Source organism: Fusarium poae, chromosome 1 (genome assembly GCF_019609905.1).
Source record: "Fusarium poae strain DAOMC 252244 chromosome 1, whole genome shotgun sequence".
Taxonomy (NCBI): domain Eukaryota; kingdom Fungi; phylum Ascomycota; class Sordariomycetes; order Hypocreales; family Nectriaceae; genus Fusarium; species Fusarium poae.
Genome location: NC_058399.1, coordinates 1738603 through 1751549, shown reverse-complemented (window position 1 = coordinate 1751549; position 12947 = coordinate 1738603). Strand labels below are relative to the sequence as shown.

The 12947-nt window shown below is 49.1% G+C and overlaps 4 protein-coding genes across 4 annotated transcripts; 2 read left to right on the top strand and 2 right to left on the bottom strand.

The window, feature by feature from the left end:
- Positions 1–435: 435 nt before the first annotated feature.
- Positions 436–1221, bottom strand: FPOAC1_000590 (uncharacterized protein; the record flags this gene model as incomplete). Its single annotated transcript, XM_044845202.1, has 3 exons — positions 436–628; positions 684–795; positions 846–1221. The coding sequence occupies 3 exons, from the start codon at positions 1219–1221 to the stop codon at positions 436–438; spliced, it is 681 nt and encodes a 226-aa protein (XP_044711118.1).
- A 583-nt stretch (positions 1222–1804) lies between these two features.
- On the top strand, positions 1805–2359 carry FPOAC1_000589 (uncharacterized protein; the record flags this gene model as incomplete). The annotated part of the gene is made up of 1 exon (XM_044845201.1): positions 1805–2359. One exon carries the CDS (start codon positions 1805–1807, stop codon positions 2357–2359), a length of 555 nt encoding a protein of 184 aa, XP_044711117.1.
- Positions 2360–2631: 272 nt separating this feature from the next.
- FPOAC1_000588 (uncharacterized protein) lies at positions 2632–10562 on the bottom strand (the record flags this gene model as incomplete). Its single annotated transcript, XM_044845200.1, has 2 exons — positions 2632–9139; positions 9190–10562. The coding sequence occupies 2 exons, from the start codon at positions 10560–10562 to the stop codon at positions 2632–2634; spliced, it is 7881 nt and encodes a 2626-aa protein (XP_044711116.1).
- A 327-nt stretch (positions 10563–10889) lies between these two features.
- FPOAC1_000587 (uncharacterized protein) lies at positions 10890–12607 on the top strand (the record flags this gene model as incomplete). The annotated part of the gene is made up of 2 exons (XM_044845199.1): positions 10890–10906; positions 10963–12607. The coding sequence occupies 2 exons, from the start codon at positions 10890–10892 to the stop codon at positions 12605–12607; spliced, it is 1662 nt and encodes a 553-aa protein (XP_044711115.1).
- Positions 12608–12947: the final 340 nt, after the last annotated feature.

Below are 12947 nucleotides of genomic sequence, written 5' to 3'. Positions count from 1 at the left end.
TATGGGGGGCGAGAGATGTGGATGTTTAGTACCTGTCGTGATGGCTTCAAGACTCGATGCTTGATGGAGTCGCGAACTAGGGACCTTTTTCTTAATCGCGTCGCTCGGTGTTCCACAAGTTTGCTGGATAGTGCACGGGCCATGCTGGAGCCCGATGATTATATAATACTACAAAGCCTTACCCTGTATCAAACGTCCTCACTTCCAGACACAAATGCATATGAATAAAAGAAGCAGTAAGCATGTAAGTATGTAAATGAATTCAACACTTCATTTCATCAACCTTCCTACTGATTACAGCTGTTTTTAACTCAATAAACATTAATTATGTTCCATCATTGATTTCCGTTCCTCGCTTGAGTCTCCTTGCCACACATGCCGCATTATTCCAAGTCCGAAGACACTCGCCCGAGTTTCAACGTATGAACAATTAGCTTATTCTTCTTGGTCAGGGAATTCAAGCATGGCCTCATCCTCTGAGTCCTTGATAGGGGTGTATTTGACAGGTGTTGGAATGTATATAGTGTGACCCCAGTGCTGGCCTGATGGTCTTTGTGTGGGCTCTTGTGTGGGTTTCTGTGTCGGCTCCGGTGGTGATGATGATGGTGATGATGATGGTGGCCAAGAACTGTGTTGTTAGCGGCAATACTTTCATTGACCAGTATTAGTTAGGAGTGACTTACTAGGCAAAAAAGCACACGTCGTAAAAGGTGCACTTCTTTCCTCCACTAATGGCGAAATCACAATGAGATTTTCCACACCCCACATATACTGCGTTGGATTTCATGCATGCATCTATCTGTCTGTCAGGTCCAGCAAGCCCGAGAAGTTTCAGGACAACTTACCATAATTGGTGTTGGGTTTTTTGCCGAACTTTGGTTCCCATTTGCGAAGCCAAGCTCCTGCTGCGCTTTGGAGAGTAGCTTCGAACGATTGCCCCACGCAATCAGTCGCTGTTTCTTCCTCATATATGGCTTGGCCTGATATCGGATACCGAGCTGGGCGATAACTGAAGGGTACTTCTCCATTAGCAATCTTGTCGGCCCAAGATTGAGCGGCTTTTTCGAGAGGTTCATCCCAGGTAAGATCATTGTATCCACCTGCCCGGCGTGCCTCATTGATATGGCTCAAGGCAATCTCAATATCTTCTTCATCTGAAACAACACGAGGGTAGCCAGTGGAGAGTATAGCCAAAGAGGCCAAGACGAGAGTGCGGAGCATGTTTTTGGTAATAAGGGAACTTGTAAGAACGAAATTGTAATGCCTGAGGAATCGAGTTCGAAGACGTCTTGTAACAGTGATTATGATCGTGTAATGACTGGTGTGAATAGTGGGAACTAATGGATGCGAGAAATGCAGCTAAGATGAATGAAGTTGGAGAAACCGAGAGAGTAGAGAAAATGAAGATGAAGAGAGATTGTAGAGAAACCAGCCCTCCTCCGAAAGGATTTTGACGTTCATTGTGGAAGATTCATTGGGGAGGAAGGAGCGATGACATTGGAGGTTGGAGTAAGTCGCCAACAGCACAAGAGCTCCTCCCCATTTAGATTGCCGCAACTTCCTCGAGAATTTGTTCCATACCAAAATCTCCGTCCTCGTGCAATGCCTCAAAATGTTGGCAAGTCCATCCGTGTAAGTGACAGGGTCGATGTGATTCGTCAACCTTCCACAGCTTCTCTTCTAAGTAGTTGGACCCACAAATGACGTCTCACAACCAAGACCCTTCGTTCTTCAATTAAAAACATTTCCTCTAAATCAGCTCTGACATCGCCATCACCTTCCAACCACATTAAAATCATACAATATGGCCTCGCGAGCACCTTCTCTCGCTCCCGCAGTTCTGCGACAACTGCGTGTTCAACCAAAGCGCCTCTCTTCTTTCCTGCGGACCCCTCTTGCCCGCCCTGTCGCAAACCTAAATCCGAGCCAACAGTCCTTCCGCGCAGCACACAATATTCCCAGACCATCTCCCCGAACATATGTCAAGCCAAAATCCGAGCAGACGCAGGTGGGAGAAACACCCGAAAGCGAAGGCGAGAGACCAGAGATCAAACCCTCGCATTACCAACTATCATTTACCTGCGTTCCCTGCGGCCATCGCTCCCACCACAATGTTTCTAAGCAAGGTTACCACTTCGGTTCTACGCTCATCACATGTCCTGGTTGTCGCAACAGACATGTTATCAGTGACCACCTGAACATTTTTGGCGACAAAAGAGTCACAATTGAGGATCTTATGAAGGAAAAAGGCCAACTAGTCAAGAGAGGCACCTTAGGCGAAGACGGCGACATTGAATTCTGGCCAGAGAATTCTCTCCGAGGAAGCAAGGGATCTAACGAGAACGAGAGCTCAGACTGATCGGCTATATTGGGCGATTACTGAATAGAATTAAAAAGAGACAGCGGTGTACAATAGTGTAAGAGCATTGGGTGGCGTTGATGGGATACCCTCCTCTTCACACAGGAATCATCATTATAATAGTCACGAGCCCAATATATGGCCGTGTTTGCTTTTCATATTTGACATACAAATGACTTTTACTATGAATCCATATAACAACGCCATGAAACATACATCTTGTCCAATTCTACAATTCCTTAACGCCCGTTGATGCAACGCCATCAATCCCCTTACCATCGCTTGAACGACTGCCTCATATCCTTCTGCTCCTTGGATCGCGTCTTGAGGCGGGACTTGTTCTTTTCGAACTTCTTCCTTTTGTCCCGTCCATACTTCTCCGGCTTTACAATCGCATCGATCTTCCTCTTGCTTGATCGTTCCTCTCTCTTCTTCCTCACTTCTTCCCTAATGGCGAGCAATTGCTTAGAGTATTCAGAAGTGCCGAACTTCTTCTGCAGAGAATCCATAAGAATCTGTGCGCGTGTCTTGAGAGCCTCGTGCTTTATCTTGAAGAGCTCATCGTTTGAGAAAGGAGGAGCAATGGAGGGGTCGGTGAGGTTATGGAGTGGCACAAGAATGGTCTTGAACGATGGCCGAAGACGTTCTAGGGAAGACCTGCGGCACACTGTCTCCAGAAGCTCCATCGCAGCCACCTTTGGTGTAATGGCCACAGCCCTAGGAGGAATTTCCCTTCGAATGACGCGAGAGATTTGCCTGAACATATGCTCAAGGTCTGTCTTTCGCTCAGTCTTCTCCTTATCCTCCTCACCCTGGTCTTCCTCTTCCTCTTCTTCATCTTCTCCGTCACCCTCAGGGAGACGAGGAGACAAGAAAGCAAGGACCTGGACAGCCTCCGCTCCTAGCTTCTCATCAATGTCTCGAGTTGCCAGGACACCCAGAGCGAGTCTAACCAGGTTCTGTACCTTTGGCAAATCGAGTGTCAGACCATGACTACCGTCCACCGGCTCGCCAACGGTTACGTCACCAGATTGTTGGGCGAAGTCTGCCAAGTAGGAGCTTGTCAAACCGATAGATGATATCTTGACTGAAGGTTCTTGGTGTGACAAACATCTGACAATGTTGGACCACATCTCCTCGCTGCTACTTGCCAGGATCTTCTCGGGGAACACAGCCAGAGCCGCACGAATGACTTCGAGAGCCGCTTCTATGAGCCCTCCATCGACTTCTCGAATGTCCTCGTTCTCAATAACGCCGTTGATCTTCTCGAGAACAAGTTTGAAGTCCTTCTTGTTCTTGGATGCATTTTCACTAGATGCAAGGTAAAACCCAAAAACCTGGAAAGCGAGTTTGAGCACTGCTTCGTTTCCGTCCTGGGCCAACCATGTTCGCACGAGCCCGAGGAAAGTTTGAGTCCGCTCCTTATCGGCTTTGCGGAAGATCTCCCTGAGAAGGCCTGCAGCTGAAAGTCTGCACTTCTCGCTGTCGTCGTTGGCAAGGACAAAGAAGAGTGGGAGGAAACAGGTAGAGGAGATCTCTTGAACAAAGTCGTCAGACGACTTCATGAGAAGCAAGTGAACAATTTCCATGACGGACAGACGACCGCCCTCTCGCTCGTACTTTAGGTTAGCAACAATAAAGTTGAGCTGCTTAGCCCACCTGGCCTTTTTCTGAGGGTATTCGCGAACGAACTGGAAGAATGCGCCTCGGGCAAGATCACGGGTATCCTTGTCATCGTTGGTGATCATGACTGTGCCCACATAGTCCATAATGTCGTAAACAGAAGCGGTTTCAATGCGTCGGTCCAGAACTGACCGCAGGAAATTGAACGTGACGTGACGGTAAAGAGGTTCAGTCAGATCGTCCTTCAACTTTGTGATTAACATATCAATCGCTGCGTCTCCGACAGGGATGTCACGACGATCCCGAAGAACAACGGCCAGCATCTTGAGTGCTGCTTGAGCCACCTCAGTAGTGGTAGACACTGACATGGAAATACTCTTAGTAGCTTCCTTGACTGCAACCTTGTACAACTTCGACCCCTGATCGTCACTGAACGGCACCTTGACAATGACGGCCAGCAAGCGGAAGGCAGAAATCTTGACTTCGTCCTCTCCACCAACCATGGCATCACCAAGGATGGGAATGAATCCAGTGATATTCTCAGGAGTGCGCAAGCTGTCATGCTTCTTCAGAATCGCTCTCAGAATATCGACTGCAAAACGAATCAGCTTGTATGTGTGCTTAGTTGTCTTGCCTCGATCACCGCTCTTCTTGGCTCCCTTCTGGACCAGGTATTTCTTGACTCGAGGGTCGATCTTCTCTTCAACTTCAGGCTTTTGAGAATTATACACATCTTGAATGACTTCGTAACAGAAAACCAGGGTGTCGCGGCTTTCGGCGACAGGGTTTTGTAGAAGACCGGATGTTATACGTGACATCAAAGTATCGAGTTTGCGAACCATTTTGAGATCAACCTTCTGCATCAGAAGCGCTCGCAACGGTTTCACCAAATCAATGAGACGGCCAATCGAGGCGTTCTTTGCGATGAGCTCCATTGAGTCCTGGCTCTTGCTACTCTTGATCTCCTTGGTCTGTGTCGTGTATCCCTCAGCGTCTTTCTCCTGTCCAATCACGCCGAAGATGTCGTCCATGACAACTGTCACGACAAAGTTGAGGCAGTAATCCAGGTCGCCAGGGGCGCAGCTGGGGACGATGGCGACCAAAATAGAGTGCATTGTGTACGAAAGCACGTGGAGCTGGTATCCTCTGGTCAGAGCGCCTCGCAACTCCTTGAGAAGGAACCCAAAGTAAGACGAGCCCAAATTGACGGCTATCTTTACCAGTGTGTCTCGAGCCATGTCCCGGGCCTCTATAGACTTGCTGCGGAGGATGTGACTGATATCGGTCAAAACACCAGCAAGTTTCTGGTCCATCTGATCCGACGGCAACAACTTCAAGAGTCTGACGATGATGACACCAACTGGGACACGGTAACTGACTTCTGACTCGTCCTTCTCGTGAAGATGCTTGACCAGTGTAGGTAAAAAGAAGTTGGTAACATCAACGCTAAGCTTCTCTGCCTTTGGGATTGTGAGAGGAAGTCTTGTGGTGCTTGATGAAGATACATCAATTTGGTCCACATCCATGCGCTCTTCGGAATCGTTTTCAGCTGCATCGACAAGTGCGTCGGCAACCTTACTCAAGAGGCGGATCGTCAACTTTTGTTGTTCAGGCTTGGCCTCAACATAACCAATGTATCGTTGAAGGGTGGTGCGGTAATGCTTCCAGTGTAAAGAACTTGCGAGATTGCCAATGGTGATGATTGCTTGGGCGCCAAGACCGTGGTCATCAACTCCATCGGCACGGCCGAAAATGAAGTGTTCGAGAAGCGGGATGAAGAACTGGGCCAGGTTTTGGCTTCCAAATTCCTTCTGCTTGTTGGCGGCCTCAAGAATGTGCAGAGCCTCCAGTTGTCGTGCTGTCGCAGGGCTTAGAATGTTGAAGAAGAATGTCAGCTCAGAACTCTCTTCGTTTCGATCGTTCAACAATGCACTGAGATCAGCAATGGGCTCCCATTCGGGCATGGTTGACAAGAGATGACCCATTACGCGGAGGTACTCTCGTCGGGAAGTGTCAGACGGCTCACGAGCACCAGCGTAGAGCGCAGGCATGATGACTTCTCGGAGCTGGACACCAAACTTTTCCTTGGATTCTTCGGACAAGCAAGCTGCCGCATCTCCAATAAATCGGCGAAGTCCGTCGGCAGAGTTAGAGGCCAGAATACCAAACTCGGCATCATCTCGAATATGAAAGATAAGGTTGTGAAGTAAGGGCAACCACTGCTTGGGAGTCAATGAGACTTCCCGATCACCAGAGATTGCACTGTAGGCGGCTAGGCGTGCATCGTAATCGGGCTCATCAATACGACCTTCCTTGAAGGAGTTGAGGGCTGCGCACAATTCGGCAACCTCTTGGAGACTGTTGTCCTTTCCAGCGATAGCAAGCAGCGCTCTAGACAGGGATTGTCGGTTATCACGGTCTTTGAAATAACTGAAAAGAGACGAGATAGTGTCATAAACATCGTCGAGAAGTGACTGGTTGTCAAAGGCGCTAGAACCTGCGACATACTGTTCCGCAATAAGCAAGATTCTGCCCTTGAGTTTGGGGCTAACTCTTCGAGGTGGCTGGTTGAGAAGGAAGATGGAGATTTTGATAACGGCCTGGACATCTTCGGCATCCTGAATAATGGGAGACATTACCAGGATTGTCTCTACACAAGCTTCCATAAGGTCATTGCTGATGCCAGACATGTCCAAAACATTTGATATCTGTGCCAGAATTGCTTTAGAGTTGGGTTCAAGAAGCTCTGCCCTGATCACTTCGTTGAACTCGCACTCCTGCGCAGGCGCAGTTGCAAGCTTCACCAAGTTGCGAACAATTGCCAGGGCATGGATCTTGACTACATCCTTGCCCTTCTCGATTGACAAACATTCAATGACCTTGGGAAGAATGCCCTTGGGAATCTTGTCATGTGGCGCAAAGAATAGGGCGATTCTGGGGAGGACAGACCAGGTAGCAAAGAGTTGAAGCATACCAGAAATTCCCTGTGTTGTCTCGCTAGGCAAGTTTTCCAGTCTTGGTGCCACAACATCTTCGAGGATAACATCTTGATAAGGTGCCCATTGGAAAGACTGAGCGTTTTGGAAAAGCGCAATCAAACACTTCAGACCGGTGGACCGAATAATCCTCAAGAGAGATTGCGTGCTGGCCTTTTCTTCCTCTTCTTCAGGCGCGTCTTCTGGGTCGCCCTGACCGCTGAGTTGTCGGCAGGCAAAGACAAGACAGTACAAAACAGCATTGAGTAGTGTCTCTAGATAGGGTGTGGCGTTGGTACCGAGCTCCGAAATGACGGAAGAAATCATGTTGAGGAAACCAAGTTGCTTTCGGACGGGGAGAAGAGGCTCCTCGAAGATCTTCTTCGAGGCACCAACAACCTTAACATCCTTAAGCTTGCCAGTGGCAATGTCCAAAAAGCTTCCCATATCTTCAACACTGAGGTTTCGGAGAACGGCAAGTCGAGTGGCTTGAAGACCATGTCGGCCGCTTGCTGCACCCTTCTTGGAAATGGTGCGACCATAAAGCAATCGGAGGAGAATGGGCATCAACTCGGCCCTGTGCTCCGGCTTGATAGCAGTTTCGTCTTGGAGAAAGACTGTAAGCTCGTTCTTGAATCGAGCCTCATCCAGGAGGAACTCCAAGTTCTCTTGATAAGTCTTGATTGCCTCTTGCTTCCAAGCAAGGATTGCCTTGAGGGTAACCTTTTGAACCTCAGCGTCACCATTTTCCATTAACTGCAAGAGTGAAGTGTAGACTTGCTCGTGCTCGTAAAGAACACGAGGGTTGATGAATTGGGAGAACACTCCGAGCATGGCCTTGCGGTCTGCAAGAGACCAAGTGGCTCCCTCGGAAGCTCCTTGACCTTCGGCGGATTCAGGGGTTCGGTCTTCACTTGCCCAGGCGAGAAAGTGTGGCACAAGTTGACGAGACCTCCTCTCTGCGATGAAGGGGATGGCATTGAACACTTTGAGCGCGCGGGACCTGGCGTTGCCAGCGGTTGTCTCAGCAGTTCGCTGTTTGTCATCAAAACTCTGCAACATTAACTCATCTGGGTGATCAATTGACTCTTCAACCTCAGCTGCAGCTTCTTCCAGTCTGCGCACGTTTGTGCATTCAAAGTCGGAAACAAACGCGGGACGAGAGCTGTGGGTTTCGGGCTGCGAGGCACCCCATCGAGATGAAGGAACCTTTAACCAGCGGAAAGCAACTTCACAGACTGCCTCTTCTCCGGTCTTGGTCTCTGTGATTTGCTTCATAGTTTCAACCGAATCATCCCACACAGGAGATAACTTCACCGTAAGCATACCGAATAGGAAGGCAGGCACAGCCCGTTGTAGCCAAGAGTTGTCCTCAAACGAAGCGTAGTTCTGGCCTAACTTGCGAAGAAGCATAGCAATCGTTCTTGTATGTGTGAGACTCAACGGGGTCTCTTCGACCTCGATCATGGTCTCGACGGTATTAAAGCTGTCCGTTGCCATACTAAGCGCCCTGAGAAGATTCAAAGATGCCAAACGGAGTTCGTGTGATGGGGAACTTAAGTTTTCGATCAAAGACTTAGTAACTGGGTCCTCTTCAGTGGATGAGCTATCACTACTCGTGCTATCTTGTCGTCGAGCAGACTCGTTGCCCTGTAGAATTTCTTCGTAGGCTAGATATGCATGCAAGAAGCTGACAGATTGAGAAAATCGAGGAACGGCTGCACGCAGGAGCGGGCTCAAGGTGATGTCGACAGAGCCCGCAGCCTTGCTCATACGCAAGTAGGCGTGGAATCCCTGACCAACAATAAAATGAACCTCGTCCGAAGCCAAGGTAGAAGATGGCCGCAGCGCGAGCTTCAGCTTCCTAAGTAGAAGTTCGGCGATCTTAGCGTTTGTCGATGGGTGAACTGTTGTGAGTTCAAGGATCTGGAGTAGTGCCGAGTACTTGGGAAGACACCTATCCCGCCAAACTTGAGGATCCTTGTTGTAGGGGCCACGTTCAGGGAAGGGTGAGATCTCCAAGCGTTCAAACTTGGAAACGATCTGACCTTGCCAGCCCTGTGACATTCTGCAGCTGTCCTTCTCGCCGGCCAAAGGAAAAGCGCCATTCTCGATCATCTTTGGCAAGAGGACACAAAGCATATCTTCATTGGACTCTTCAGACCAATGGCTCGCAATGAATCTTACACAGTTAGTAAAGACTCGAAAATAGTAGATATTCGGGGTTTTTACCTTTGGAAATCGTTGCGAAACAAGCTTCCGAAGCGCTGAGCATCCAGCTCGCAGAAATAAGAACAAAAGGGAATGAACCATTTCATGAATGGCTCTCTGGTCAGAGATTGGATGAGAGGATTAATATAGGGTATCAAAGCATCAATAGGTGCGTGGTGCCAGACAATCGCAGTGCTGGCCATGACAAACCTCCAGACGGTGCTTGAGGCGTCCTGTGGTGCTGCTTCTGTAACACTGGAAAGCAACTCGACAAAGTTCTTGATAAGAGGTGACCAATCACTGATTCGGTATCCTTTTCGAACACCGGCCATGGTTCCGTATATCCTGATAAGGGGTACAACCTGCCATTGGCGGTTGGCAGGAGCTGTTCGCTCCATGTTGGCTCGGATCGCCTCATGGACTCCGCCTGCGAAATCCCCAAAAGTCTCGGCAGTGGCATGATGTGTAACACTGGTCAACACACCACAGACAACATCGGTCCAGGTAGTATCCTCGACGAGAGTTCGCTCCTCTTCCGGAATGGCGTCGACCAGTGCGGCGAAGATAGCTGGAGCAGTGGAATGAATGACGTTGTCGGTACCCTTGATGGCCTCGGCAAACATGTTCATCAATCCATCCTTGTATAGAATGAACTGACGGTCGTCTTTTATGCCCAGAAGATCGTCCCGAGCGCATTCGACCAGGCGCTTTAAAGCTGTCTCGCGCTGTGAAGGCGCGGCTGCCTTTTTAACCAAGAAACTCAGTGCTTCGGCTGCGAATCGGGCAATATGAGGAGGATGCCGTGACTTTCCAAGTAGAGGCGCCATAACTTTGAAGGTAGGTCGCAAGTCAGGAACGAGTAATTTAGAAAGGTACTTGAACAAAAAGGCGAGGGCTCCAAACGTCCACTCAATAACGTCGGCATCTTGTGGCTTGGCTGCTATGGCCACGATTAAATCCAAACTTCTACCATAATGCTTCTCGAATCGAACTCCCAGATCGTGGGAGAATGCGGTTAGAAGATCTAGTAGCGGCTCCAGAGCTTCCTTATCCTGTCCTGCTATAAAGTCGGCGAGTAGATCCATGATGCGCTGCTCAAAATGAAGCAGCTGAGGCAAGCTCTCGCAAAGAGGCCAGACCTTTGTCTTGAAAGCAGAGAACGGCTTCGAGACATTGAGTTCTCCCCATTTTTGTAGTCCGGTCTGAAAGTAGGATGTCGAGGTCGAAAGGTCTTCGTTATCGAGGTCATGACGGCGAACTTTTCGTAGAGGTTGAAGTGAATTAAATTTTGAAATTTTAGTAGTAAAAGATTCCCACCGGTGATTCTTTTGGTGGGGTGTTGAGTTCTTATTCTTCCGCGCCTTTGTGATGCGCCCTGACGAGTTGGCCGGCATCTTGGGCGGTATTGTTTTGTATGTAAAGAACTTGGGAAAATGAAGGTCCAAGTCTTTGCGAAAAAGAGCTTCTTCAAATCCATACCGCGAAAAGATGTCCCCGCCAAAACTTTTTTTATCGGTTCATAAGCGGCAAAACCGATAAGGCGGCGCTAATGCATGAAGCCCCACTTCCACCAATCACGCTCGCGCCGCATTCTCTTATCTATTATAGAACTCCAACGCGCTCTTCATACACTTTCATCATAGCTTCTTTCATCCACATTCCCTTCACTTAGAAGTTATCGTGAAAAGTCTAGACCTTTTCTTGTCACAACAAACGCCAATATGGCTGCACCTAAAATGTGAGTGATGCTTTGAAATCTTACTTGCAGCTCATGATCTAACAGATTTTATCCAGTATCGTCTTGGGCAGCCTCAATGGCCAGCTTGAGGGAGCATTCAAAAAGCTAGCCACACTCCACTCAAAGAATAGCTTCTCTATGGCCATTCTTACTGGCGACGTCTTCAGCGCAACACAGGACGACGATTTAGTTACTACACTTCTTGATGGAACCCTTCAAGTCCCTCTACCAACTTACTTCACCATAGGAAGTCACCCTTTGCCTCCGCGCATCGCCGCAAAGGTCGAGGCCGACGAGGAAATTTGCGAGAACCTACATTTCCTAGGCAAGCGGAGCATTACCAAGACATCTGATGGTGTGCGAATCGTCGCTCTTGGTGGTCAATTAGATACGAACCTCATTGCAGGCCAGTCCAAGGAACAGCACCTGCCATTTCACACAGTCGACGATGCTAAGAGCCTGCGCGGTGCCAACAGCGCCGATATTCTCTTGACGTCGATATGGCCCGCAGGTATCTGGACTGGTTCGCAAGTTGCCCTTGATCCTACAAACCAAGCGTCCTTGGCTGTCTCAGACTCGGTTGCGGAGCTATGCGCAGCACTTAAACCACGGTACCACCTAACATCCTCTCCCGGAGGCTTCTTTTATGAGCGAGAAGCATTTGTGCATCCTACCGAGAAGGAGACTGACAACACTTGCGTCACGCGGTTCATTTCAATGGCCCCATATGGTAATGAGGCTAAAGCAAAAGCTATGTATGCATTCAGCCTCAACAAAGGAGACGCATCAGTACCCGTTGGCGCCACAGCATCGCCATTTAACCCCAAGACCAAGAAACGTGCCCCTAAGGAGGACACTTATAATCGGTATGGCGGTGACGAGCACGAGAGGGGACAAAGGGGCCAGCGCCAGAAGCAACGCCATCGATCACCCCCTCCAGGTCCCGATAGATGCTACTTTTGTCTCTCCAACCCCAACTTGTCTTCACACATGTGTTGCAGCATTGGCGACGACGCCTACATCTCAACAGCCAAGGGGCCCTTACCTACGTCTGCGACCTTTACCGAGCAAGGCCTTGATTTCCCAGGTCACTTGATCATCATTCCATTACCACACAATCCGACCATCCCCAGTATTGGACCAGTAGCAGATCCAAACGGCGAGGCTGCTAAGACCTATAAAGAGATGAACCGCTTCCGCGAAGCTATTCAGGCCATGATTGCTGCCAAAAGCTCACACAAACTCGGCGTCGTCACTTGGGAGATCAGCCGTGAACGCAATGTCCATCTGATTTGGCAACTGATGCCCTTGCCTGCCGAACTCATCCACAAGGGTCTGGTGGAAGCTGCTTTCAAAGTTGAAGCAGAGAACCAGTCCTATCCAGCTTTCAAGGCACAAGATCTGACTCTCGAACAACAAGCCGAGTCTGGCGGAGATTTCTTTCGCGTGTGGCTGTGGGCAGATGATGGCGAGAAGCGTATTAAGGGAACGTCCCTCGTCATGCCTCTACCCTCAGACAAAAATTTTGATCTCCAGTTCGGTCGACGAGTGGTAGCCAAGCTTCTCAATCTCGAAGGCCGCCTTTTCTGGAAGGCCTGCGAGCAAACTGTCGAGGAGGAGACCAAGGACGTGGAGGCGTTCCGCGAGGCGTTCAAGGAATGGGATTTTACTCTTCATGACGGCGATGAAACTGCTGCTTAATGCAATTTGATTTTTGTATACTATACCGGAAGCATGGGCGGCGTTTGATGAAAAGGAGTTTTCACAAGGTCATTTAGTCATTTTATGTCATTGGACCGGCTCTGAGGCCATTCGTTTTCTGTATCCCTAACTCACACTTTTAGACGTATCTATTTTATGGATCATAGATCAATTGAGGTTGGGATTAAGACGCCAAAATGGCATACCGTATCGAAGCAGAAGAACTGTGCCATCTTCAAAAGGTGATAAAACAACACGGTCCCAACGTTGCAACTGGAAGGAGGCAACTGCAAGAGGAGATGCTAACAAACACATGCATTGCCCAAACTAACACTTGGGT